The sequence below is a fragment of the Phaethon lepturus genome, unplaced genomic scaffold (genome assembly GCF_000687285.1).
Source record: "Phaethon lepturus isolate BGI_N335 unplaced genomic scaffold, ASM68728v1 scaffold21387, whole genome shotgun sequence".
NCBI classification, from domain to species: Eukaryota; Metazoa; Chordata; class Aves; order Phaethontiformes; family Phaethontidae; genus Phaethon; species Phaethon lepturus.
In genome coordinates this window covers 4,193-30,507 of record NW_010552806.1, presented here as the reverse complement: position 1 = coordinate 30,507, position 26,315 = coordinate 4,193, and the positions used below count along the sequence as shown (strand labels likewise).

The 26,315-nt window shown below is 39.8% G+C and overlaps 1 protein-coding gene across 1 annotated transcript in view; it reads left to right on the top strand.

The window, feature by feature from the left end:
- DOPEY2 (dopey family member 2) overlaps positions 1 to 25,465 on the top strand; it is a 48,522-nt gene extending 23,057 nt beyond the window's left edge. The window contains exons 14-36 of the mRNA XM_010291343.1: positions 1,097 to 1,365; positions 2,163 to 2,315; positions 3,345 to 3,445; positions 4,117 to 4,307; positions 6,055 to 7,669; positions 8,290 to 8,401; positions 9,019 to 9,207; positions 9,864 to 9,989; positions 10,304 to 10,438; positions 11,115 to 11,170; positions 12,060 to 12,164; positions 12,251 to 12,317; positions 13,707 to 13,848; positions 14,255 to 14,337; positions 14,567 to 14,676; positions 20,548 to 20,694; positions 21,117 to 21,178; positions 22,108 to 22,236; positions 22,744 to 22,880; positions 23,217 to 23,272; positions 23,757 to 23,906; positions 24,395 to 24,524; positions 25,208 to 25,465. Coding sequence (XP_010289645.1) covers positions 1,097 to 1,365; positions 2,163 to 2,315; positions 3,345 to 3,445; positions 4,117 to 4,307; positions 6,055 to 7,669; positions 8,290 to 8,401; positions 9,019 to 9,207; positions 9,864 to 9,989; positions 10,304 to 10,438; positions 11,115 to 11,170; positions 12,060 to 12,164; positions 12,251 to 12,317; positions 13,707 to 13,848; positions 14,255 to 14,337; positions 14,567 to 14,676; positions 20,548 to 20,694; positions 21,117 to 21,178; positions 22,108 to 22,236; positions 22,744 to 22,880; positions 23,217 to 23,272; positions 23,757 to 23,906; positions 24,395 to 24,524; positions 25,208 to 25,465 — 4,523 coding nt within the window. The remainder of the gene's footprint in view (positions 1 to 1,096; positions 1,366 to 2,162; positions 2,316 to 3,344; positions 3,446 to 4,116; positions 4,308 to 6,054; positions 7,670 to 8,289; positions 8,402 to 9,018; positions 9,208 to 9,863; positions 9,990 to 10,303; positions 10,439 to 11,114; positions 11,171 to 12,059; positions 12,165 to 12,250; positions 12,318 to 13,706; positions 13,849 to 14,254; positions 14,338 to 14,566; positions 14,677 to 20,547; positions 20,695 to 21,116; positions 21,179 to 22,107; positions 22,237 to 22,743; positions 22,881 to 23,216; positions 23,273 to 23,756; positions 23,907 to 24,394; positions 24,525 to 25,207) is intronic.
- The last annotated feature ends 850 nt before the right edge of the window (positions 25,466 to 26,315 follow it).

Sequence of the window (26,315 nt, the reverse complement as noted above, 5' to 3'; positions counted from 1 at the left end):
CCCTAACCCTCAGAGTTCAAAGGAGTCTGATGTAAGCTAACGTATAAGAATAATCTTGTATAATTGGAGGGCCTGTATGTTCTGAGAATTCAAGTTCATTAGCTTTAGTGGGAGCAGTTATTGGCCTGAAAGCTAGTTGACAAGATGGGTTTGTAGTGAATGGAGAGGTTGGAAACTGGAAAATTGGGTTCTCTTCCTCACCTCACTACAAATTTCTGATATCTTCCTTGGCAAAGTGATGATATGCCCATCATCCTGCATGGGTGAGCTGTCTGCTTGACATGGACACTTTTGCATATTTGCAGTGCATTCCGTGTGGTCAGCAAGGTAGCTAAACTTGGAAGGCTTGCTTTCATAATTGTGTTTTTTTGGGATATCATCCTAGCATTATAGAAGTTTATTTTCAAAATTCTTTTCAACTGCACACCCTGGAGAATACAGTAAGGTTTAAAGCCAAAAGGAGAGAAACTCTTATAATGAAGGTCTGGATTGAATCTGATACTGAAGTTGTCTGATGTGGAGAAGGAAGGGTGGTCATTTTGTTGTGGTAGTAAAGCAGTTAAAACATTTGGTTTTGAAGCCAAAGGTGTGAACTCATACTCCATACTATCTCCAGTCAAGCCTTAGTAAAACTTCATCTGATTATTCACTCAGGAGAGGCAAAGATGACTTGACTTGATGTTAGCCACATCAGTTCCTTGTGTGCTTCGTGGTTTCTGAAATTATATGCCTCAGTGCTACCTGAAAGAGCATCCTTGCATCAGCAGACCTATGTTGTTGTTTTTGACAATGACAGCTGGAAAACAGCAGCTGTAAAAATTAAGTGGGAACAAACATAAACCAGAAAGCAGAAATCCACTAGTTACTGGGTTACTGAGGTCCTGCAAGAGCTTTCTGCTGGAAGAAATAGGGAAAAGAATATAATTAGCCTTGAAGCAAGTCCTTTCTGAAGGAAGGGACTTAATGATAGCATGACACTTGGATTTGGGCAGTCATTTTTGTCTCTGTCCTGTGAGCTTGATTGAAGAATTCTTGAAAATATGACCATAACCTTGAGATTATTCAAAAACCCTTTTCTCACTTATCTTCTGAGGAGGTTGTGATGCCAGCTTCCCTCTGTGGCTGAAGTCCTTAATGACAATATGCTGTTGTGTGAATGACTGCTATGTTCAGAACGTGTCCATCTTCACGCTGCTGGAGGTGATCAACCATTCCCAGTCACTGGCGCTTGTGATAGAAGACAGAATGAAGCGGTACAAAGTGTCTGGCCACAACCCTTTCTTTGGAAAGCTACAGATGGTCACCCTTCCTCCCATTGCTCCTGGAGTTCTCAAGATCATCTCGGAGAAAACAGATTTCTACCAGGTGTCAATTTTCTTTTTCTTTTTTACTGCCCGACTACACTGAACCTCTAAGGATGGGGCGTGAAAGCAAATGTTATTTGCACAGATGTTTGGGGGCAGCATGTTTGTGTTGCAATGACACAGTGCTGGTTTTTGCTTCCACAAGCATTTGAAAGCAATTGCATTCTTCTTCATGTGCTTCCCAACAGGATATTCAAAAATGGCAGGTTATTTTTAAATTGCTAGTTGTTTTTGTGCCCAAATTCTTGGCAGGTATAGTTGATTTCTGAGTTGAAGGGTTTACTTTCATTAGCTTGAAACCTACACTTTAGAGAACTCTGATAGCACTCTAAGTTTTCCAGATAAGAGAAAATGTTAGTGGGTGAATAATAATGAAAACATTCGCTCCTCCTTGTTTTAAGTATATGTATTTAAAAGATGTTTTCCTTCTCCTGACCATTTATTGATATTAGTGTTGGTATGAGGGTTGGTTTCAAGATCTTTTTCTTAATTACTATGTTTCCAATTGCTGTACCTGACACCTGTACAATTTGTTAAGTTTTGACCCAGAAAATAGAATCAGGAATGTTTTTTCTTAACTTCTGGTGCACATACATTTGAATTACCTGTCCTACTAGGGTAGGAAAGTTGCATTCTTTTAGGTCTGAGTGTATGACCTGAATTGCACGTTGCTAAACTAAGATGATTTGGAAATCCTTTTTTGTAATAGAGGGCATTTATACAATGGAAAGCTTTTAAGTCAGGGAAGAAATGGCACATTTGTTATTATTGTTATTGTTATTTTTATTTTTTCCCTAGAGAGTAGCCTGTGTGCTCTGGAGTCAGCTGAACAAAGAGACACGGGAGCATCACATTGCCTGTGTGGAGCTGTTCTACAGGCTGCACTGCTTAGCACCATCAGCAAATATCTGCGAAGACATTATCTGTCATGCACTTTTGGATCGTGATAAAGTAAGTCCTATATTCACTGAAGCCTCTTCATCACTGTAGAGTTGTTCCAGTGCTTCCTAGATTGCTTCCAGTTCCTTTCCATCCCGCATCTTCACTCCTATGGTCCCTCTTGTCTTCCAAGAGTCCGACAGACTCTGTCCATGCCTTTACAATTCCCTAGAATTTATTCATCATGGGACTACTGTGAAACTTAATCCCTGGGTGCAAGCTCTATCAGTCAATGCTGCAGCTTTTTTAGCTTCAGCCCAAATCATGTAGTATCTAAAAACCTGCAGTTTTTGTCAGTATTTCCAGACTGATCCAGCTCCACCAATAACTCTAAAATAATTTTATTTTGTGTTGATTTTGTAAACTTCATATTCCAACAAAAGACTATTACCTTGTAAGTGTATGTCAACATAATATTGACCCTGTGTCCACCTTAGTATTCAGTTCTCACAATAAGTAAACTGTATTTTAACTGAGCCAGTTATTAATTATTTTATTTGCCTACTTTAATGACAGAACAGTTATCAAAGAACTTATAGTATATTTGTGAGAAGTGCCTTGTGCAATAAAACTTAAAACAGCCACCTTCAGACTTCAGTATTGTTATCATATCTTTTCTCTTTCAATTTTGAAACTTAAAAGTTTGGAAATCTTTTTAAAGCTTTCAAACAAAACTACCAGAAATAAATACTCCCTAATACAGCAATGTCTTCCTGTTTGTCATCCAACTTTTAAATGTCCCTAACACCAAGACTGAAATGTTTATACACAAGAGTCCTGAAATATGTTTTTGGTGTATTGGCACGTCTGTTTTTTGCTCCTACAGACACTGTGGCTGTTAAGTTTTAGTTGTGCATTCACAGATGCATGGCATTTTGGTTTGGTTTATTGCAAAATAGAAAAGTGCTCTCAAACTGCCTGAGAAGGATTAGGAGTCATCTACACAATAACTGTTGTTCTGCTAGAGGTTTAAAAATCATGAAAACTTTACTCGGAGATAAATGCTGCAAAAATATGTATCTGTCTTGTTTCCTTGCAAAGGGGACAAGGCTGGAAGCACTGTTCAGATTTTCTGTCATGTGGCATCTGACCAGAGAGATCCAAGGCAGCAGAGTGACTTCTCACAGTCGGTCCTTTGATAGGTATTTTCTATTTCCACTGGCTTAGACTGACATTTATATGTTTAACTATATCATGCTTTGTTCTGTTCTTTTTTCCTGAGGTGGGAAGAAGTTAGCTGTAGAGAGGATAAAAAATAAGCAAAAGGAAGATCTTCAACTTTCTTGCATAATTAACCTTTGCAAAGCACTCTGTATCCATGGTGTACTTTCTTTTGGGAAGGAAGTTCCTGTAAGAACGAGCTTCATATATGAAGAGTAGCTTGCAGATAAGTTTCTGCATAGCAGACATTTTTAGCTTGAGTGTGTTGATTTTTTTTCCAAAGGAAATAGAATTAGCTACTTTGGGGGGAATCTTATTTTAGTTTTACTTCCTATTTATGAGATCATACCCTTTGTATAAAATGAGACCAAAGCATTAAGAGTCTTTCTAGATAAACATGTGAAAGAACTTTAAAATATGCTGCTCTTCTAGACTGTGAGTATATGTATGGCCTTGCTTCTACAAACGCATGTGTACTTAACCTCAACTCAGAAAAATGTGCATGATCAAGCTATTGTTAGCAGACGTGAGCCATTGGCTGGTGCTTACTTGAACATGCACTATGTCTGTTCCCTGCCACTATTTTTTTTTTTTGCATTATACTTTTTTAGGGATTTCAATTGTACTTCTTCATTCTGATTTCTCCACTCAGGTCTCTGTTTGTGGTACTGGACAGTCTCAATTGTTCAGATGGCGCAATTGGTGCTGCAGCACAGGGCTGGCTGATCCGTGCTCTTTCACTTAATGATGTTGCACGGATTCTTGAACCAGTCCTGTTGCTGCTGCTTCATCCAAAGACACAGCGCACGTCCATCCACTACATCAAACAGAAAAATTCAGCAGGTAAAACTGTTCTTGGACTGAAACTGTAAGTGCTAACATAGCATTGCATACTCCTGAACACCTACCAAAGGTAGTCTCTGAAGTGCGATGGCATCTTATTACCCTGAGTTGTCTTGTATTGGTTCCATAGATTCCTCCTCATCCCAGTCCCTCCAGTGATGCCTAAAACAGAGTTCAGGAGTAAGTCATGCTAGTTGAAGGCCTAATGATCATTTCTATTACAGTGGCTACACCTACACTGTTGGTTTGGATTGCTCCCTGCTTTGCTCTGGGATCTTATCCCACACTTCTCATGCCATTCCCAGATGATCCACACTGCATGCGTGTTCACTGTTCACAGGATCCCTTCTCGAGCAAAACTAGGTCTGCAACCAAATGAAATCCAGGAGCGGTTTGGTGACTATGTCAGTCCAGGAACTGTTCCAGTAGGCAGGATGGATGGGCAAATCTCACTTTCTCCACCCAGTCTTGCCCCAGCACACCATGCACCCTCATACCGGGTTTCTTTATTCAGAATATTTTTTGTTAATAATTCCTTCAGCATCATGTTAAAATAATCAGACAGGTTGTGAGGAACATCTTGCTGTTTAGGGCACACCACACAAAAAAAACCCAAACCCTAATTCTGCTAACTTCTAAAATTTAAAATGTCTTTGTCCAAAGAAGATCCATCTTGATTCAAGAGGAGAGCTGAGCCCTTGTGGCATATGTTTTGAGGTATCCCAGAGCTAGGATGTAGAAGCAAAGGGAGATGTTTGTAACTGAAGATGACCTCCAGCCACCCAAGTTGTAAGAATGCGGCAGGGCATCTTTACCTTGACAGGCTAAAATTGGCAGCTGGAAGATGTCTATTTTAAGACCTGTAATGAGAACCATTGTGAACCACATATGATCTATGTGTCAAATGTGGAACAGACAAGCGCAAGAGAGACCTGTGGGGAGCAGCTGAGGAAGACTGGGACAGGTATGGGGTTTCTCTCCAAGCGCAGTCCTGTGAAGGCTGCCAGGTTTGGGATTGCTGGGAAGTCTGTTCAGGTTTGGGATTGCTGGGAGTAGTATGGATGTGAGACACACTGCACCACGGGGCTCAAGTAGCCAAGGTTGTTTCCCAGAGCAGAACAGAAAGACAGTGGAGAAGTGTCAGGTATTTTTTTGTAAAGAAACTTCCGTGTCACCTCTGTGTCTCATTACTGTTAACCTAGCTGTCGGCTTGCATAATTGTTTTTCTGTCTTGATTGGCAAATACTTACATGGCAGACATTTATAGCATCCAAAGAGACCTGTTTATTAGATGCTATACAAACACAGAGCTAATATATTCCTTCCTTGTTCCACAGCATGTAATCAAGGAAAACATTAGCTCTTTAAAAAAAAAAAAAATTCCTCTGTTGCTATCGTTCTCATTTCCTTCTTGATCTCAACAAACATTTTATGCTTAGGAAGCATTAAAAAAATTGTCACATCTAGGGAGTCACAGCATAAGAGAAATAGGAAGTGCTTTATGTTTTGATCCTATTCTCTTGCGCTTACAGTAGGTTAGAACTGCTCTACCGCTTTAACTTTAACTTTAATTCATGCCTTAACCCAGGGTTTTTTTCATCTCCACTTGTTACAATTAATAGTAGACTAGAGCAGAGAACCTTTTTAACCTTGTTTTTATTACAATTATTTATTCCATACAAAGCACGTTGTGTGAAATAGACAATTACATGTTCTTTTTGAAAAAAATTTTTTTTTTTTTCCCCAGAATATATACATGATTTGCTTTGCAAGAAAAAAGCCTCTTTGAAAGAGTCTGGCATCTCTGAAAGCAATTCTGAGGACAACCTTCCATTGAGCCAATTTACTACTGTGGATAGAGAAGCAATTTGGGCAGAAGTGGAAAAAGATCCAGAGAAGCCTGAGTTAAAAACTGAACAGTCTGAAAACAATGGCTCTTGTAATCCAGTAACTTCACGTGAAGCAGATGGTGACCAAGATAATAGTGAGCACACAGAATCAGCAGACACCAGCACAGGCCATGACAGTGAAAATACATCCTCTTTTTCTCCTTCTCTGGAGCTGCAAGAAGTGAGCAATGAGGACAATGACAGTGCTGCAACCGATGGCAAAGAAACCACAAACCATGTGAGTTCTCTCAATGCATTCCTTCCTGAAAGCTCCAAATCTAGTGTAGCGCTAAACCTTGTGCGTGCTGACTCTGAGAGGACTCAAGCATCAGAGTCTCTGTCAAGTGATGAAGAGGTGGACTTGGAGCTCCAGGAAATTACCCATTCTAGGTTGCTCAAGCAGCAGAAGGAAAAACAGGAGATGATTGAGGCTCTGTTCAAACACATGCTGCTATATTTGCAGCCTTATGATTCTAAGAGGGTATTGTATGCTTTTTCTGTTCTGGAGGCAGTGCTTAAAACAAACCCTAAAGAATTTATTGAAGCTGTAGCTAGTACAAGCATGGATACCAGCTCCACAGCACATCTGAATCTTATTTACAATCTCTTAGCTCGTCATCAGGAAGCTCTTGTAGGGCAGAGTTTTTATGGCAAGCTTCAGACTCAATCCCCAACCATGTGTCCCCATTCTCTTCTAATAGAATTGCTCACATACCTCTGTCTCAGTTTTCTGCGCTCATATTATCCATGCTACTTGAAAGTCACACACAGAGATGTGCTTGGCAACAGAGATGTTCAGGTGAAAAGTGTGGAAGTCCTGATTAGAATGATGACCCAGCTAGCTACCATGGCAAAGGCAGCAGAGAATAAGAATGTAGAGTTCATACGCAATTTACTAGGAAGATGCAAAATTCAGGAGTTTGTTCTTCTTTCTTTGTCTGCATCTATGTATACAAGTCAGAAACGGTATGAACTGCTTATGGCAGATGGAGTTAATAATGTTCCTGAAGAAGAACTCTTTGAAGAGAGCCTAATCAATTTTGGGCATGATCAAATATGGAGCGAACACCCACTCCAGATTGAGTTGCTGAAGCTCTTGCAAGTATTAATTGTCTTGGAGCACCATCTTGGACAGACTCATGAGGAGCAGGAGAATCAGCCAGACCTCTCTAAGGAATGGCAGCAGGCTCTTAATTTCCAGCAGGCTATTGGTGCAATGCAATATGTCTATCCACACCCAATAACTTCACAGGGATTATTCGTCTCTGCTGTGGTTAGAGGTTTGCAACCAGAGTATGGCTATGGGATGCATCCCACTTGGGTAGGCTTAGTCACGTGTTCCCTGCCCTATTTTGGGAAGTCTTTAGGCTGGACTGTGGCACCGTTTGTTGTACAGATATGTAAAAACCTGGATGAGCTTGTCAAACAGTATGAAAATGAAGCTGTGAAGACATCTGCAAAAACGTCTGCAAGGTAAGAAGAGTCTGCAGTGTGGGATTTGTTATGCTCAAACTTTTTTAAGTTCCTCTTACTAGAGTGTAGTGCACAGTAATTTACTGATTTAGTGTTGTGGCTCCCAGAGTTTGATCCTCAAACCCTGCTGCACAGGCAGGCATCTGTCCCTTCAGCCCAGGTGTGGCGGAGGCAGTATTGTCACAGCAGGGCTCACTGAGGTTCCAAGAATGACCAGCAGCTGTAATACTTCCTGTCTGCCATCCAAGTAAAAAGAAGTTCCCAGTTTTGAAAAAAAAAAAAGAGGATTTTGGAGGACTAACTGGGGAGAGACACCTTGGAGAGGAAAAACATTCAGAACAGGGAGTAAGTGAGAGGATTAGGGAAAAATCATTAGACTTGAAAGATTTATGGTCAGGTGGGGAATGATATTCTAAAAGATCTAGACAAGGAAACAGGGTTGTCCAGGCATAATCTGGGAATCCTTCGATTTTATATTCCTGTCTGGTCATTCCAGTATTCTTTTAGCCATTGAACAGAAACAGATTTCTACTGGAATTTTTAATCAACGAAATACCACTTGGCCTATTAACCATTTTTTTTTTTTTTCTTTCCCCTCCCCCTCCCCCTGCCGGGCCAAGCTTAACTTCTAAAAGAGAAAATGTTACACCTGATTACCCATTAACCCTTTTGGAAGGTCTGACAACCATCAGTCACTTCTGCCTTCTGGATCACCCTAACCAAACAAAAAAGGTAAGTGCTGAATGCCTACCACTCGCTTGACGCCTCAGCACCAGTTCATCAAAGTATGCATCCCTTTTTCATTCAGAGCTGAATATAGGTAGTAAAGTGGCACTGTACAAGACGATAACCTTAGAGAAGCCTCATAGCACACAAAAGTAGTGAAGTAAGTAAAAGTGTAAGGGAGTGGGACTGAACTTTAATTTTTTTATTTGAAGACAGGAAAGTCAATTTTAAGCAGAAGATGTTCATGATGATCTTAGTCGCACAAATATTAGTCCTGTGCAGCTTGTCTACAGTTGCTCTGTCATTAACAAAGTCGTCTGTTTTCTTTTGAGTTGATAACATCCTGATGTGTTCTTTACAGTTTTTATTCCTACAACATTTGTCAAAAGAGGATATTATCTTAACAATTTCCTAAACAAATGAATTCTCTGTGCCAAAATAGTGAACAGAAAATTCAGTAAGCTCTAATAGCAGCAGTCCACTTCAGAAGTATAATGGTTGAATTATTTTTAAAGTTGTCATTACAAAAGTTGACTATAATTCTCCTAATTATAGAATAAGAGCAGTCACTCTGTGGTGCGTAATATAATGTATTTTAATATTCCTATTTTTGTTTTCTCTAGTCGTCATGTTTAGCTGAACCTACAAACCTGAGAAATGCTAGGAATGCCATTTTGGAAGAATTGCCTCGCATTATTAATACCATGTCCCTTCTTTGGAGTGTTATAAAGAGGGAAGACTCTCAAAAAAGACCAACTGACTTCTTTGGAACAACTAAAGGCTCTTCTTCAGTCTACTTTAAAGCAACCAAAGTATGAGTTCTTTTAAACTGCTGTATATCTCATCATCCTTATGATCCCCTCTCTCACCAGTGTATTTTACATATAGGTCATAGGAATACTTTTGCCATTCACAGAATGATACTGGGCCACAAAGAATTTTTGAAGAACTCTCATGAGCTACAGACTTGCACAGTACCTGTCTACAAAAGTAGATTTTTCCCTGTTCTTTTTGCCCATCTGCACCCTTACCTGCTGTTTAATGTTTTGCTTTTTCTGTTAATAGCTGCTGTAGAGCCAGCCACCTCTGAATTGTCTGCACCTTCTGCAGGCAGTAGAACATGTGCCTGAAGGAATAAAAATACTAGACTTTTTCCTTCTTCTGTGGTTACTGGTAAATCATAGCAGTGAAAAATATCTGTAGAAGATAGAATATAACAGAAGAAATTATTTTTTCTATTTTGCAATCTGTTTTCCAACCAATGTGCCTTCCATCTGTAAGAAGGATACACTAACTCACAAATAAATTATCAAAACTAGTCTTGACTGTCAAGTATATAAAGAGATTCTTTTCTTGTTGTGTATTTTCTGAACATCTTGGGAAAAGAAAGAATGTTTTATAGACTATGAGATAGCCTTTGCCTTACAAAGTTTAGCATTGACAGTTGTTTTTTCCCCCCCCCCCATAGACATTAAGAACTAAAATACTGGACTTCATGAATCCATTGACATCACAGCTTGGAATCCAGATGATGGCAGCAATTGCAGCAGTGTGGAATAGCAAGAAACCCCATAGGAATCAAAGTAAAATCAAGGTGAAACTAAAGAAAGGCATCCTTAGCTTTTCCAGTGTAAAGGCAGTTGTTACGTTTATATGATCTAAACTCTGGGCTTGTTTATAGATTCTTAGGTTTTTTTTACATGTGACAACATCAAGCCACTGGAAAATCTGAAATGCTCTTTTTTATATGTTATTCCACAAAGTATCAGGAGTACAATTAAATCTAAACAAATAAAAACGACAGTGTGGCAGTTTAAGGCTGATAGTAATAGCCATTTTTTATTCAATACTGGATTATAATTTTAGGATTGCAACTTGCCAATTATATTTTGGTTTTTTTTTTTTTAGATTCCTCCAGTGGCTAGTGCATCTCAGCTTACTCTTGTGGACTTAATATGTGCACTTAACACATTGAAAATTGACACTATATTACATCTAGTCAAAGAGGTAGTCAAGAAACCATCACAAATCAAGGGTGAAGAGGTAATCACGAAGATAATTCCATTTTCTTAATATATTCTATTCTGGATCTATTCCAATGTGTTCTGTTAGAAGGAAAGTTTGGTTTTGTCGTTTGATTTATTTTTTTTTAAGATGGGTGGTTCTCTCTTGCTCCTGAATATGTTACATTTTTAGAATTTGGGTTTCTGTGTTTTGATCCATCAATATAAGTAGGTTCTTCAGACGATTTTGCTAGAGAAGTTGCTGGCAATGAAAAAGTGTACCAGTGTCTCCAGTACCAGAGATGATGCCAATTCTCGTAAAGCTTCTGCAGATATACAACCCAGTGATGCATTTCAATCTCTGTACCCTTACCTGAACAGTTAGAAATACTTCACACTGAGTCTGCTGTCTTCCAACTGGCTTTCAAGGAAACCAGTTTTGCTACCATGCATGCTATTGTAGGAGCTCTTACAGCTCTGAATAAAATGTAGCAGATATTCCAAAGTAATGTGACTGTTTCTGAACTAGAGACTTCTGTTAAAGCTCTGAATTCCCTCGTACTGCTGTATAGATAGTTTTATCATAGTTGGTCACCTGTTGGAGTACAAGTGGCTTCTAAGAAGGGTGTGTAAACCATTGAAGACAAATATTCAGCAGCTTGGACCTTCTTTTTTTTCTGATGCCAAATAATTGCGGGTTTGCTTTTATTTTTCAGAAATCTTCTCTTGTAGATATTCCAGTGCTGCAGTTCAGTTATGCTTTCATTCAAAGGTAATTCAGTCATTATAAAAGAGAATTTTCTGTTTGGCTCTAGCTAGGATAACAGCCAGCATCAGTATTTCTGCTTTATTTTCATGGTTGGACTTGATGATCTTAAAGGTCTTTTCCAACCATAATGATTCTGTGATTCTGTGATCTTTGTGTTACAATGTCACAGGACGCCTTTAGGTAGGAAATGGTTATTGCCACTTCATTGATAAATAACAGATAGACAAAAAAAATAACTGGTCTATGACATTATATTCCATTGATCTGCTAATAATGCTAAACTGAAAGCCTTACTTCATACTAATAAAGCAGCATACTTTAGGCATCTCATTAGCAAGATACTTGTATAATTTCTTAGGGTCTTTCTCCTTATCTGTCCTGTGTTGCCAGAGAACGGATAGAGAACTTCTAAATTCAATAAAACTGCTATGGCTGCAGCCTGTGCTGGACATGTAGTGGCTCAGGCAGTTGATTGGAAATATTCCTTTGATCAAAACACTTTTTCACATACTTGGCTTTTCTCATATGGAAGCCTTGAGACGTATCAGACTATAATATACTGCATGCAATAAAATATGGAGATTAAGTAAGCTGACATGCAGGGGAGTGGTTAGCTAAACTTTATTCCTTTTCTTCCCCTTGAAGACCTAGCCCTCTTACAGTCCTGGCTGGCATACCGCACGTGCTGCTAGCATTTACTGCTGTATGCATGTTGCCTGTGCTGCCAGATATTTATGCCATGTTGTTGGATCAGTTAGTAAGGGGCAAGATCTAAAGGACTGATCTTGGTGGAAGCTTTTAGGCCACCAAGTTACCCATGTATGTTGTTTTTTGCTTTTTCCTTAACTCTAACTTCAGACTTGGGTGTGTTTTGGTGTTATTTTTTTGACAGACTACCTGTCTCAGCCTTGCAGGAGAACTTCCAGTCCTTATTAGGACTTCTCAAAGAGTCTGTGCAGTTGAACTTGGCTCCTCCTGGACACTTTCTTCTTCTCAGGTACTGCATAAGAGAGAAGAAGGTTTATAGATGCATTGAGTAGACCTGTCCAATTAGTAACTTGGGGTGAATTGATTTTCCCACAGCACTCTGAATGACTTTGTGACTAGGACGCCTACGCTAGAAAACAAAAAAGACCAAAAAGACTTGCAGGTACAATGTATACATGTATACCTTTTTGTTCATAAATTAAATTTCATAAAAATTTCATACATCTAAGTAAAAGCGGAGATGGCCTAATCTGTACTTTGTATCTGAATTCACCTGTGCTTTTAGAATGTGTGAATGTGCATCCACAAGTTGCGGCTTAGGCCTGGTAAATATGGGAGACTGAAATACAAGAGACATAATGCACAGAATGCCTCTAATAAAACTTTGTCAAAAATGCATGAAATCGCAGTGATAACTGTGGACTTTTCATAGCTGTTTTCCTTGGGTAATTTTATGATTTTTCTCAGAATTTAAATCATAACCCACGTGTGATGTCATGAGTTAATATCATCTGTGTAAGTATTGAAATGTCAAAACTATCTAGGAAAATTAGTAGCATAATTATCCTCAAAGCTTATAGCCACGTTGGGCAATGTAAATACTGTCAGCTCACCTTTTATGTAAAGAAGGGGTGGAGTAGGGCAGGATTCTTTTCCTATACTGATTGTGATTTCACCAGGACAGTTTAAGCACTACTCACACGGGTGCTTTTGGCTCTGAGACAACATAATGTTACCTGTGAGGTGAGACAGCGTTATGGTTACTTTAGTGAGCCAACAGAGAAATTAAGTCTCCACTTCTGCTTCAGGGACTGGCCAGCAAAATGTCGATGATGACAAAAAGACAGTTTTGCCAGTATAGTTTTGCCAGATGGTTTTGACAGTCTTACCATCTTATAGCCTCTTCACAAGTGATCTCTGTTCTTTGGATTCTTGGGATTTGCTTTCCTTAGAGTGACCAGCTTTTCATTTCACTGGGAATTAAATATGCTGAAATGTGACTATGCACATAGTTTGATGCTATGTCTTGCTTACCCCTAATAGAAATACTGAAATATGAACAGATGGATTGCCGTAAAATAAAACCCTGCCTCACTTAATGTTCTTCAAATATAAAAGGAATAAAAAGGAGCAGTGTTCAAAAGATTAAAGGCATTGTTATGCCATTTCTGAGGGGCTGAACAATTCAAATAATGTATAATACAGATGACAGCTAATGTGTAAAGCATGGCAGGACTTTAGTATAAAGTGTGCCAAATTGATACTATGTTAATGGTAATGGCCTGCATGGAAAATCATGACTAAAACCTCCATGATAAGCTAGCAAAGTTTTTCCTGCTTCCCATTTTCTTGCTTGTTCTTATTCGAAGCGAGCAGTATTTGGTTATCTTGAGAGCAGAGATAGTGAAATCAGAGAAGTGTTTGTGCTTCTTAAGAGATAAAAGTGCCTACTTCTGATCCTCCTGATATGTTCCATATAAAGAGGGCTTTGCTGAATTGGCCAGCTGATGATAGCTTTCATCTGATGCCACATTGTCTGGTTATGTTATAGGAGGTGACCCAAAAAATCTTGGAGGCTGTAGGGACTGTTGCTGGCTCATCTCTGGAACAGACTAGCTGGCTGAGCCGGAACTTAGAAGTGAAAGCTCAGCCTCAGATTTTACCAGATGACTTCAACATTGAAGATGTGAATGGTAATGTGGTTTTGTCTGACCTTCCGCTGCTTTTTCTCTTCTGCTTATGTCAGTGAAGGGTACAAGGTGTTTGATAGTGTGCTGTTCACATGAGAAGGGAGTAATACAGACAAAAAGTAAAACCAAAATTATGAATTATCCTCCAATAACAATTTCAACTTAAGTGGGTTTAGTAAATACCTGTAGATTGTGTATAATACAGAGGAAAAGTTATTGCAGGTACATGCAATACATGCAACAGAACAGCATGGGGCATGAGGTATGTCATTGTAGCAAAATGCTCAGAAGCATTTCACTGTAACACCAATATGTAAATAACAGTTCTGTTTGGGAAGAAAATTTGAAAATAGCAAAATTTAAACATGTCTTGCCTGAAGGGGAATCTAAATGATTTTGCCTCTTTTAGATACATCAGTGGCACCATCTTCAATGGTTTCTGCCTCTGCTCCTTCGATATACAGTGTCCAAGCTCTTTCTCTCCTTGCAGAAGTAAGTAGGAACAGTTTTGTAGTTGCTGCTCTCATCTGTGGGGTGGTTGTTTATTGATATTATTGAGCAAAGGAATACATTAGGTTTTCCTGGTAGATTAAACGGGAACTTAAATCTTTATTGAGGCATCCCATGTGCACACACATTCTAGCCTGAAATAGGACATGCTTTCCCCTTTTGTCAGAAATACCAATTAAATGTTTAAAGAGATATTCTTTTCATTTTTAAGGTTCTTGCTTCTCTTTTGGACATGGTTTACCGGAGCGACGAGAAGGAGAAAGCTGTACCATTGATTTCACGTTTGCTTTATTATGTATTTCCTTATCTACGCAACCACAGGTGACTTCTCTCTCTGCACATGTGATTTTTCTTGTGTCTGATTTTATTTTGACCACACTGTAAGACTTTTTCTTATTCTCAGGACTGCTTAATAGTCAAGGGGAACTGTAAGAGTTGGAGACCTGAGATACAAAATCTCATATAAATAATTCCCTAATTTAGTCCCTAACTGTATAGCACAGAGAAGTATTTTCTCCCCTTCCCATACCATATAGTTCATCTTTTTCTCTAGAAAAAAAGTCTCGTTATTCTCATTAACAAGTGAAATTTTCCCCAAGTAAGGGCAACTTCCTTTACGAGCCTTACCCCTGTAAAGCTTCTGTGCTTAGACACTGCTGTCCTGAATCACACCCCAGAAGAGCTTCTCTCTCCACTAGCTGTGGAAGACCTAGGAATTGAGGCACAGTTAGTTAAAATAAACCTTTGCGAGTCATTTTCACCACCCTCTTCCTGCTGTTCACACACACATGCCTCCCAACTGGAAGAGCACAGGTAATGAGCATAACTAATTAGTATTTGGGGGGGTAAGATTTTGTAACAATTATTTTGCAGAGTTGCTCAGCTGTAGAGTCACTGAGCCTGTCAGCTGTTTTAAGTTCTCTGTGCTTTTGTTTTCTGGTGATCTTACAGCTTGAATGATGAGCTGTCCTCCACATTAGGGTAATACCGAACTTACCTTTTGGGAGGATTATCTTACATATCCAGTAAGTTTATGCTAATAATGCTAAATCCCTCCTCAGCCTGGATATCTAACAGTAGTCTGTCAACCTTGCTGTACCAAATGTTTGCAGCACTAGGGATATTGCCAGGTTTTGCATTAAATTGTGGTTTCGTGCTTTTAGAGTGGTTTTTTTTCTGACCATTCTTTTTCCTGTAATGGATGATCGGAATTCAGGATAATATGTGGTGGCTATGTTTACATTAGCAATTTGATTAGAGCAGTAGTGTAGTTTTGAATTTAATCTCTTGATTTGTCTCCACTTATGAAAAGCTGGTTCAGTACTCCAAGCAGTTTTAGTGCATGAACTAAATTCCTTTTGGAGGAAACTAATAGAAGCTCCTATACAAAAATGACCAAATGGGGCTCACTAATTCCTGACTGCACTGCCATGATGAGATACCAGATGTGCCATGATACCAGATGTACCATGATACCAGATGTGCCAGTAGAAGGCTGTCAAACTTGGGACATCCTGAAGCTGTTCTTGTGAGCCAAGTTATCCTGCCGTACTACTTGCTGTTCACTGTGGGCCCTCAGCTCTTCACAGCAACTGATACCTGTCTTTCTGCTGGTTCTTCCTTATCCTTCTGTGTTTCTTCTGACATGTCATCCCTTCCTTCTTTATCTGGCCTGTTGCTTTTCTCCATTGCTGAACGCTATTGCTTTTATTGCCCTTTGCTATCACTACTTTTCAATTTCTGCCAACTTGACACCTACCTTTTTGGCCTGTTGCGGAAGAAGGGCAACAAGGAAACAATATCACTGCTGCATCTTTCCTGTGAAGTAGTCAAAAGTTTGTTGGTAGTCTGGATGAAGACCAGGACAGCAATTGAAGATAAGGAACAGCACAGCAGACGTGTGCCCGCTACAGAAAGCTAGAAGTAAATCTTCAAGTACCTGCTAACTGCCAAGCCTGCAGCCCATTTCAACTCAAGTCTGAGGGTCACCATGCAGTAGTATTTAGAGGGGTGCATGCTGTCCCTAAACCCTACAGGACAATCTGGGCAGGAGCACATCCATGGACCCTTTTCATCCACGGACTCCTTTCCACACCACAGCTGGCATCAGGAGAGCTGTTGGATAAAACCCAGGTATGTATACAGATTTTCCATGCTCATTTTAATGGTTACTTTGTCAGTGAATTAATTAATGCCTTCATTTTTAGTGGAAATTAAGATATTTTGTTCAGAGCAGCAGCATAGCTGTATAAATCATTGCTCTGACCACAAGGGTTGCTTTGACTTTAGAAGCAGTTGCCCTAGGACCATGAGATGTAAGATAAATCTTCCACATATCAGTCTTCTGTGTCAGAAACTGTGGGTTCTGCCTGTGGGCCTCCCTCAAGCTGGGCAGGGGGTCAGCTGTGTGCACAGCACCTTGGGGTAACACAGCCCCCTCTGGACTTCTGTGATAAGAACGCCCTGCCATTGCCTTTTCTTCCCCCACCAGACAGCTGCAGGCCTGGATGGTCTGGTGCCAGCAGCGTTCATTCAGAGCAGAATGAACTCTCTAACTGAGAGGCCATGGAGTTTTGTGGTGATGCTAAATTTTCTTACAAATAAGCCAAAAATATCGCTGGCTGTCCCACCCTCACCCAGGCACTGGCAGTGGGCAGCAGTAGTGCAGTCTACTGCCAACGTGTCATTGCTGCTTGCAGAGCTCTGAACCCATGACATGCCCCAGCCTTATCCAGCAAAATTCTGCATTGGAGCATTCTGAATATTGATTGCAGGTGGAGGGACAGCCCATACTGTTGTGTGTGTCCCCTCAGGCACACAGGCCTAGGTCATTCCTCAGTCTGGGCAGGCAGGAGCATGGTATGGAGTGCATCAAGAGCACACAGTGACAGGAGGTCCCCTCTGTGCTCAAAAGCCTTCACCTTGGCTCCTTTAAGAAAACTGGAGGCTAGGAGGAGGAAGACCACAGGCAAGAAACTATCATGTATCTTCACAGGCACTCGGGGACTGACGGGTTTCCTCTTTCCTCCTCCACAGAGTCCTCCAAGGAGGGAGTTGCAGCGGATGTCCCTCCACCTTGTTCCCATGGTGCTGTGGGCAGGAGGCAGCATGCACCCCATGGGGCTATCTTGGAGCACCCAGAGGCCAAGACAGTGCTGCAGAGGGAGGAAGATGACAGAGGCTGTAGTGGAAAGGCATCTGCGGGATGCTGAGCATGATTGACGAAGCTTATGTGATTCCAGGCTGGCAAAAGCTTAGGAGCAAGACGCTCTGAAGAAGTGGGAGAAGGACAGCCCCACCAAGAGGCCCAGTGAACTATCTTCCCGAGTGGTGGTGGGTTGCTGGGCACTTGCTGAAAGAAGCCGCTCTGCCTGCTGCTGACACTCTTGTGGTTGATGCCTGGGCAGACAGCAGAGCCCCCATCCATGCGTGCAAGTCAGCTTAGAAGGGTGAGGTGTGCTAAGAGGCATGAAGACTATAAGGCCCTCTCTTGTCCTCTCTGTTCCCACCAGCATTGTGCTAGTTAGGCCTTGTTGGCCGCATTCTGTTAATTTTGTCTCTGTATAAACCCTGTTGGCCCACAGGAGGGTGTACATGGTTGTGTTTGTCCTCTCCTCTGTTTCCATTCTAAAAAGTTATGAGCTGTATTTCCCCCAGGAACTGAAACCTGTTGTTATTTGAACTTTGTGACAGTTGTTTCTGTTTAGCTGTAGGTGTTCCTCTCATCTGGGTTTTTGGCCTTTACTTAAAGCTCCCCTTTCTGTGTATGTTAGTTAATGGAAAGAGGCTGTGGGATGGGGCAGCAGAGCACTGGGCAGGTCACGGGACCCATCGTGAAGTAGAAAGAGTGCAATATCTCGCTATGCTCTGCCTAGTTTTTCAGTCAAAAGTGTAGCTGTGGATGATATCCTCTGTCAGATGAACAGTATAACCCTTTTCACACAGGGACAGGAGATGGGAGAGGAGAATGTTTCCTTGCTGCACATGTTTCCTTCTATCTTCCAGGGCCTTATCAGCTGGTCCGGCTTCCTCAGCGTTCCTCATGCATCCCTTCCCCATTTTCTCCCAGTGCTATTCACAGATCTCTTAGAAAGCAAATCCTCCTTTTTCTGGCAGCTCTCAACTAAGTGGCAGGAAGGAACCCTCTCCTTCCCTTCCTTGCTCACCCCCAGTTCCTTTTTTCTGAGTTGTATCTGCTTCTGCTGTAGCAGGTGTCGAGCTTCCCCTCCTCTTGGATGCAACCTTTTGGCTACTACATTTTTTCTGAGCAGACCAACCTATACTGAGGTGTGGGAGAGCATCAGCCACAGCTCGCGGTGGGGAGGGAGGGAAGGAGAACTGTCTCTTAATCTTTAAGTCACAGTCAAACCACTAGGTGATATGTAGTAAAGGTATGTAAAAAAAGGTATAGACGGTCAGGGAAGATGCAACCAGAGTAATCAGGCATGCCTAAATGGGTGATGGTTTGTGTGTCACTGGGAAGTGAGCAAGTAAAGCCATCAAGGCTCAGGGTGTAGCAGGGTTTGAAGACATTTCCATGCTCCCTCTCAAGGTGGGTGGGTTAAAAATGATACAGAGAAATTTTGTGAAGTTGTTATGTTCCAGTCAATATATTTGTGCATTTTCCATTGTATCTACTACAATGTTTTCTGCCTATTTCACCCCTAACCAAGTCAGTCAGATTCTTGATGTATAGAGTGTACATCACTCTTGTTGACAAGAGCATATACCGTCATGCACGCTTATCTGATGTCCTCACCATTTGCGGAAGATATGGAAAACCCTGCATACAGCCACCACTGAAACTGTTTCTAGAGTGCTGTCATCACCTTACTGTGCTGGGCCTGCTGCGAGCCAGTGGCTGCAAGCCAAATGCTCATTCCATCTCTGCCCCATGTGTGGAAATGGCACAGTTAAAATTGGCATGGACACCACTGCTGTCAGGATGTCCTTGTGAACTGGTGCAGGGGATCAATGATGACTTCTGCAATGCGGATGGAGATCTAAACACCAGGAGTCAGCCAGCTTTTTTTTTCTTGCAAGGAAGATACTACCTTGATCTGACTGATGGCTCAAAAGACATGAGCATCAGAGTCCTGATGAAGTTGCTGAGATGCCTACTGATGTCCCTTAATGGTTCTCCAGTGCCAGCCTGGCAAGGCCAGCAGTCCCTGTGGTCTGTGTAGCCATAACCATAGCGAGATGGTCACTGGTTAAGAATGTGGAGCCCCCATCAGGTGCACAGATGTGCTGGATGATTTTTATGTTACTCATATGTGCTGCTCAGCAGTTGGACTGTAACCTAACCTCCAAGGCTGTCTTCATGCCTCTGTCCTCCCCAGCTTGGCAGGAGTTTGGTTGCAGAGCTCCATGAAGAAGCAGTAGCCTCCCCCTTAAAAACACAGGGGCTGCTGAAGCCTTCTGTGAAGGTGTGGTGCTACCTCACAACAGAGGACCTTGACAGCATCCCTTCTCAACCAAAAGTCACGTTCCTGCCAGTTTGAGCACCACCTCACCAACCTGAAACCTTTGTTCAGCTGTGGGCAAAGCAGTTACCATAGCAAGGATTTGTAGCAGGACGCTGTTTGGCATCTGTGTCTTCAGTGAAACTGAGGTGCCAGAGGACAAGCATCAGTTCATGCACAGTCAATTCACCTGGCTCCTACCAGTTTGGACTTGAGTCCCATGCTCCTTCCCTACTGTGCCCTGCAGAGTCTGGTGTCCAGATTTGCAGTGGGAGGGTGCATAGGGCAGCACAAGGAGAAAAAGGCTTATATGTGAGATTTTTATACAGGTGATGACATGAGAACTGATGTGTGTTATCTGGGTCACAGACGAAGTCTAGTGTGGTACCTTCTAATGAGGCCTGCTGACAAGGATTCAAAACTTATTGGAAACTTTATTTTGGGAAGTTTTGAACCACATCTGTAGTGGACACAGGCAGTACTGTGCTGTGATACATCTAATCTGAAAATATCTCCCCAAACCAGGTACACTGAAAATGTGAGGAGCTTCTGCGCAAATTGTTTTGATCTACTGATCTGCTGCTGCCAGTTATGAGCTAATGTAGACATAGCCTATTACTGAGAGAATTTGGTTAGAATTTCTGCAGAACCCTGGAGTTTATTTTCTGGTTAGATAAACTTAACTCTAAAGAATATATATATAATCATGATTGTTCTCTTCCCCCAGTGCCTACAACATTCCTAGTTTTCGTGCTGGTGCTCAGTTGCTCAGCTCGTTGAGTGGATATGCCTATACCAAGCGAGCCTGGAAAAAAGAAGTTGTTGAGTTGTATATGGATCCAGCTTTTTTCCAGATGGACACTTCATGCACTCAGTAAGACATGAGATTCTATTCTGAATTTGCAAAGAAAGGCTTTAGAGGAGAATGACTAATACTGGAAAGAAAATTCTGTTTAGTACTTTCATGCAGAATGTAATAATGTTAAAAAAAAAAAATTGGTTCCAACAACTAATTCTACCAAATGCGTTATAAGCACTGAAGTTTTCATTATACTGCAGGAGAATAAACTTGTCTCATGCTGATAGTCCCCTTAGTGATTAGGGAACTGCATACAGTAGAGCTGGAGGACCTATAAGGCAGTGTGTGTTGAACCAGGTAAGAGTGTGCATACTGAATACTGTTTGGAAACTGTTTCCTTGTATAAAATGTTTGACCAAAATCTTTTCTGAGATGAATCCATACCAAAGCTTTCTCTGGTTATCTTATTCCCCTTATTCCTTCTGTATCTTATTCAGTTGGAGATCCATTATTGATCATCTTCTAACACACGAGAAAACTATGTTTAAAGATTTGATGAGTAAGTATTAGCTACTGATAACTTTCTTTTTACACTAAATTGAAATCTATTTGCATTTGAGCTATTGGGTACATTTTTAATATACTAACGTATCAATAAAATGCAGACAACGTATCTGCACAATTGAGTATGTTGCCAACTTTATTCACAGCTAAAAGCTGTGCCAAGTTAATTGTGTATTTTGGTCATGTCTAAAACACCCCGTAAGTATTTTTGTTCTAGAAATGCTAATGTTGGACTCCTGCATTCACATTTTGCCCTAATTTTAAGTTGCTGAATAGGGACCTTTTGCAGCTGTTCCCTGTTAGAAAACAAGGAGACTTTGGCTAACTTTGCAGGTGTCTGTATAGTGGCATCAAGCTGTAGGAATGTGGTGAACCAGTACAGGAAACCTTTGAGCCAATGTGCTTTGACCTCTAATTCAGGCTTGAGGAGAGTGTAGGAGAAAGTGGGGGAAGAGGTGGGATAGAACCCCTTAAATTTGCTACCAAACTGAAGCTACCAAAAAAAAGCAACTTTAGTCTCTTTTTCAGATCTTCTACAAGAATATTTGAAGGGTTACAGTGCGAGACTAATTCATAATGCACTTTTTTTTAACAATATATTAAACCCATTTCCTTTTTTTCTCAGTAAGTCTTAAAGCTCTGAGATCACTCATCTATGGATTTAGGAGACTGAAAAGAGGGGAAGATTCATGCACATAAGGGCAGAGACGGGTTTAAAATACTGGACAGCCTAATTGGAGCTGCAGTGCTTGTTTCATACAGTTTTCTTGCTAGTGTGAGCTGGTCTGGATCAACACCAATTTATTATTACAATTAGTAGACCTAAAGAGAGTTTTTCTTTTTAAAAGATTTCAGGACATAGGAATTATTTTCTGCCCAAAACACAAGTCTTTATATGGTACATAATTATTGTCTCTATTACAGATATGCAGAGCAGCGCCTTAAAACTGTACCCAAGTTTTGAGCAAAAAGCAATGCTGTTAAAGCGGCAAGCTTTCGCTGTCTTTAGTGGAGAGATTGATCAGTATCATCTCTACCTTCCCTTAATCCAAGGTAAGATTTGATTTTACCTGCCTTTTTTTTCCAGCTGCAACACATATATAAATTTCGTGAGAAATGAATGTCACCTATTTTCCAACATGTACTCTCATTTTTTAAAAGTTTTAAATTAAATTTATGATGCTGTGAATCTCTGAATTCTAACAAATAAATAAGCTCATTAAGAGGGAGACAGGAACCTGGGTGCCAAAGCTTTTGGTCTGGAAATATAACTGGAAACATTATCTTGTGGCAGTCTTCCAGCCACTCTTGGGCTGTTGTTGTTCTCCTCAAATGTCAGTTTTGACAAAATGTTGCCAAATATAACACCATCATGTCTTCAGACTTTTTTGTGAATCACAGTAGAGTGCAAAGTTCTCAATGCAAAACTGATGATTAAGCACAAATTTTGGTTTGCCACCTTCTACATTTTTGATTTCCCAAAACAACACATGTTCAGGAAAATACTACTCCCTTTTTTGGTGGGGGTTGCGTTTTTTACTTTTTTTATGTTTATTTCAGAACGACTGACTGAGAACCTCCGTGTTGGGCAGACTTCTATAGTTGCCGCACAGATGTTTCTCTTCTTCAGAGTTCTTTTGCTAAGGATTTCTCCTCAGCATCTAACCTCATTGTGGCCAATTATGGTAACTGAATTGGTAAGAAATAAGTAGTAATTTGAAACTAATTAGTGTGTGCTTTTTCCCATTTCACCTTTTTCTTCTTCTCAAATACGCCCCCTGTTTGAAAAAGGAAATGTCTTCATAGTTTTACATTAGTCTGATAATTTGGGAAAAGAATTAACATTGTCATTAGGAAATACCTTTTTGATTAATTTTGTTGTTGTTGCTAATGTTATCTCTTGCATGATTTGTTGCAAGTAGTAAGAGTAAACTAAGAGTCTCTGGTTCCTTATACTATGTGAAGCGTATCATTTTTGTGATTGAGTTGTATGAACGTTTCAGCATCCCCATAAATAATTTATTTCTTTAAAGATTCAGACATTTCTACAGCTGGAAGAAGATTTAACTGAGGAAGATGAACCATCAAAGTAAGAATTACCATTTGTCTGACAGAGAACTTGTGAAAGCTGGTAACGATTGTGCTTGTTCTGTGTCTGCAAATTTTTATTTATTTACTTAATTCTCTGGGACAGGGAGGAGACAACAGGATTTTTTGTTATTGCACTTGTGTATTTCTGGTACTGATGAATCATAGTTTAGGATTTTTTTTTTTCAGCAGCTAAAAGTGATATGTTCAAAAAAAGTACCGCTTATTAGTCACACACAAAACCAGAAGACGTACTGTCAGCATTTGAATATTTTAACATTGCCATTTTTTCTGAATATTTTTGACTACTTTTTCTTCTAACAGTCTTTTATGTTAATCACAGTGCCATACAGAATAAAAATAGTTTTTGTTAGGCAGAGGTGCAAGTGCTCATTTGTAAATGTGTACATTTCTCTTTTGCTGAATGAAAAACATTTTGTGGATTTATGTTTTAATGGTACATTTCTTAATTGTAACTAACACAGGAGCAACAGTAAAATAAGCAAACAGAAAGCCTCAGGTGATGGCAGTGGATCTGACATACAGCAGAATGAGCTGTCCTTGTACTTATCAGCTTGTAAGTTTTTGGACACAGCACTTTCATTTCCACCTGACAGGATGCAGTTGTTTCAAATGTAAGTCCTCTAATTACTTGCCTGTTCCCCAGGTTGTTACCATTCTTATCCTTTAAAGTAATTCCAGAACTATTTTCTTCTAAACTTAATTTTGCCATCAGTTCTTCATACAAGTGCAGATGTTGATACTCAGACAAATGTAATTCCGAGTATTTGGAAAAAAACAATTTGGTCTTGTCAGTGTAGGAGGATTTCACCATCCTCATTAGGAGGTTCTCTAACTTGGAAAAATTGGAAGAGAAAGATGGAGACTGTTCTTTGTTTTCCCTTTACACACACCTGTGAATATTTTGGAGCCAACTGCATTTGAACACTGACATGACAGTAACATCCTTGTTCATTAAGTTTGATTCTGTTAATAGCATAAAATGATAGTTATGACAGCTCTTTCTGTAAACAAACCAGTGCTCTACTGAACTATGTATGATGCGAACAGGGATTTTTTTTTTTTCTGCCTGTTGTCTTATCAAGTAACCCATTTGTTTCAGGTACAAATGGGCATTTGTCCCAGAGGTGGACATAGAGCCATCTACTGTGACCTCTCATCTGGTAGAAAATCATCAGGAATGCACACCACACATTCTAAGAATCATGGATCTGCTGAAGATTAAATATGGGGTAAAGAAAGAATGCTGCACTTGAATCTTTTTCTGTTCTTTTTTTTAATCCATTACCTTACTTTTCTAAACAAGTGACATGATTTTAACTTAGGCAAGAGGTTTATAGATATTCTAATAAAATTCATGAGGCTTTTAAAAATTATCTGCCTGTTTTCACATATATATCTTAAAGATGTCAGATTGCTTTTGAGTGTGAGGGAACAATAGGCAGTTTTCCTATTGTTCCCTTAAATCTGCCCACAAGCACTCAGTGAGAACAATTTGTCTCAGACAGGACCAGTATTTATAAAAAAGAGCATGCTGTACTTTGTCAAAAAAAGTCTACTGTAATAGCATTTTAAATTACTATTGCGGTTTTGTATTAATTCTTCCAGGAAAGGAAATAGGGGCATCAGTATTTCTCAGAGATAACTCTGTATTCTGTTGTTGTTTGATACCCGATTCTGATGGCTAGTCCAAATTTGCAGTCTTCTGAACTTGTGAGACTTTTGTTTAATGGAATCTCGAATCCAAATATAGAACTAACTTAGAATACCATCTATAGAGTTTATATTGTGATACAGTTGTAGGCTGTGGATCTCTTGGTATGAAAGAAGTGTATAGTACAGGGTTCAGACAAGCCATAACAACATTGTGTCTTAATGCAAAACCTTTAGTAAATCTAGGTTTGTTTGCTTACAGGAAACAAACAGCACTGAGGGAATTTCCAAGAAGCACAAATTTCCTCTTTTGAACTTCCACTCTATATCTAGCATCACCCAGCTTATGCCCTTCTTCAAGACTCTGTGTTGCGCATTTACAACAAACGGGAGTGAGTCCCAGAATTCGCATACTTCTGCATCTCTCTCTGTGGACGATGTTGGCAGTAATGGCATAAAGATCTTGCAACAGCTTGAAGAGAGTGTTGAATGTGACTTCCTTGAAAACATGGAAAGTTAAGCCACACATCGGACACTGAATAAATAGCAAAAAAAGGGAAAACTTTACTGTAATTCTTCTCTTCTGTTTTTCCCCAGTTTTGAGATTACATTTTGGGTTTTCTTCCTGCTGTTGTGGAATGCTCTACAATAATACAGGATTCTGAGTTGGTGTTAAAAAGCACGATTCTTCAGTTCCTATGGCATGGGGAAGTACAGCTTAGTGGTAATTTATCATTGTTACTGTATTATTTTACTTGTTTTCAATGTGAAGGATTAAAGAGACTTTGTAAATAAAGGAAGAATATTTTTGATTTGGTGAAAGTAGCAACTGTACCATTATTCAGTAACTTCACAAGTAAGTATTTTAAACTGCTTTTGGAACTGTGTTCTGAAAGTAAATTTAATAAAAAGTTAATATTGCATGTCAATGTACAATCAGTTTGCAGATAAGCCATTTCCTGAGGTTAAAGCCCACTTCTACTCCTTTCTTTAACTCATCCTAAAACTTATCAATTTATCAAACAAATCACCTAAATTTCAAACAGATGTATTTTATAAGTCTTAGCATTGTGCAAATAATTGCAGACAAACCATGTTCGTAATTTCAACTCTGTCTATAATAGCATTCTTCAGGATTAGTGCTTCCTAAATAAAATACAAACATGCATAAGAGACAAACCTATGCAGTAACGTTTTGTAATTTACATTACTTGAGGTGTTTTTATTTTAATTGATTGACTAAAAATATTCTAATTTTAGATTAAAAAACTGTGTTCTTTCAGTGACTAAGATCACTTCGCAACTTATGAAATGCAACTAAATGAAGATAATTCTGTAAAAATATAAATTGTTGTATACCAACAGCCTAA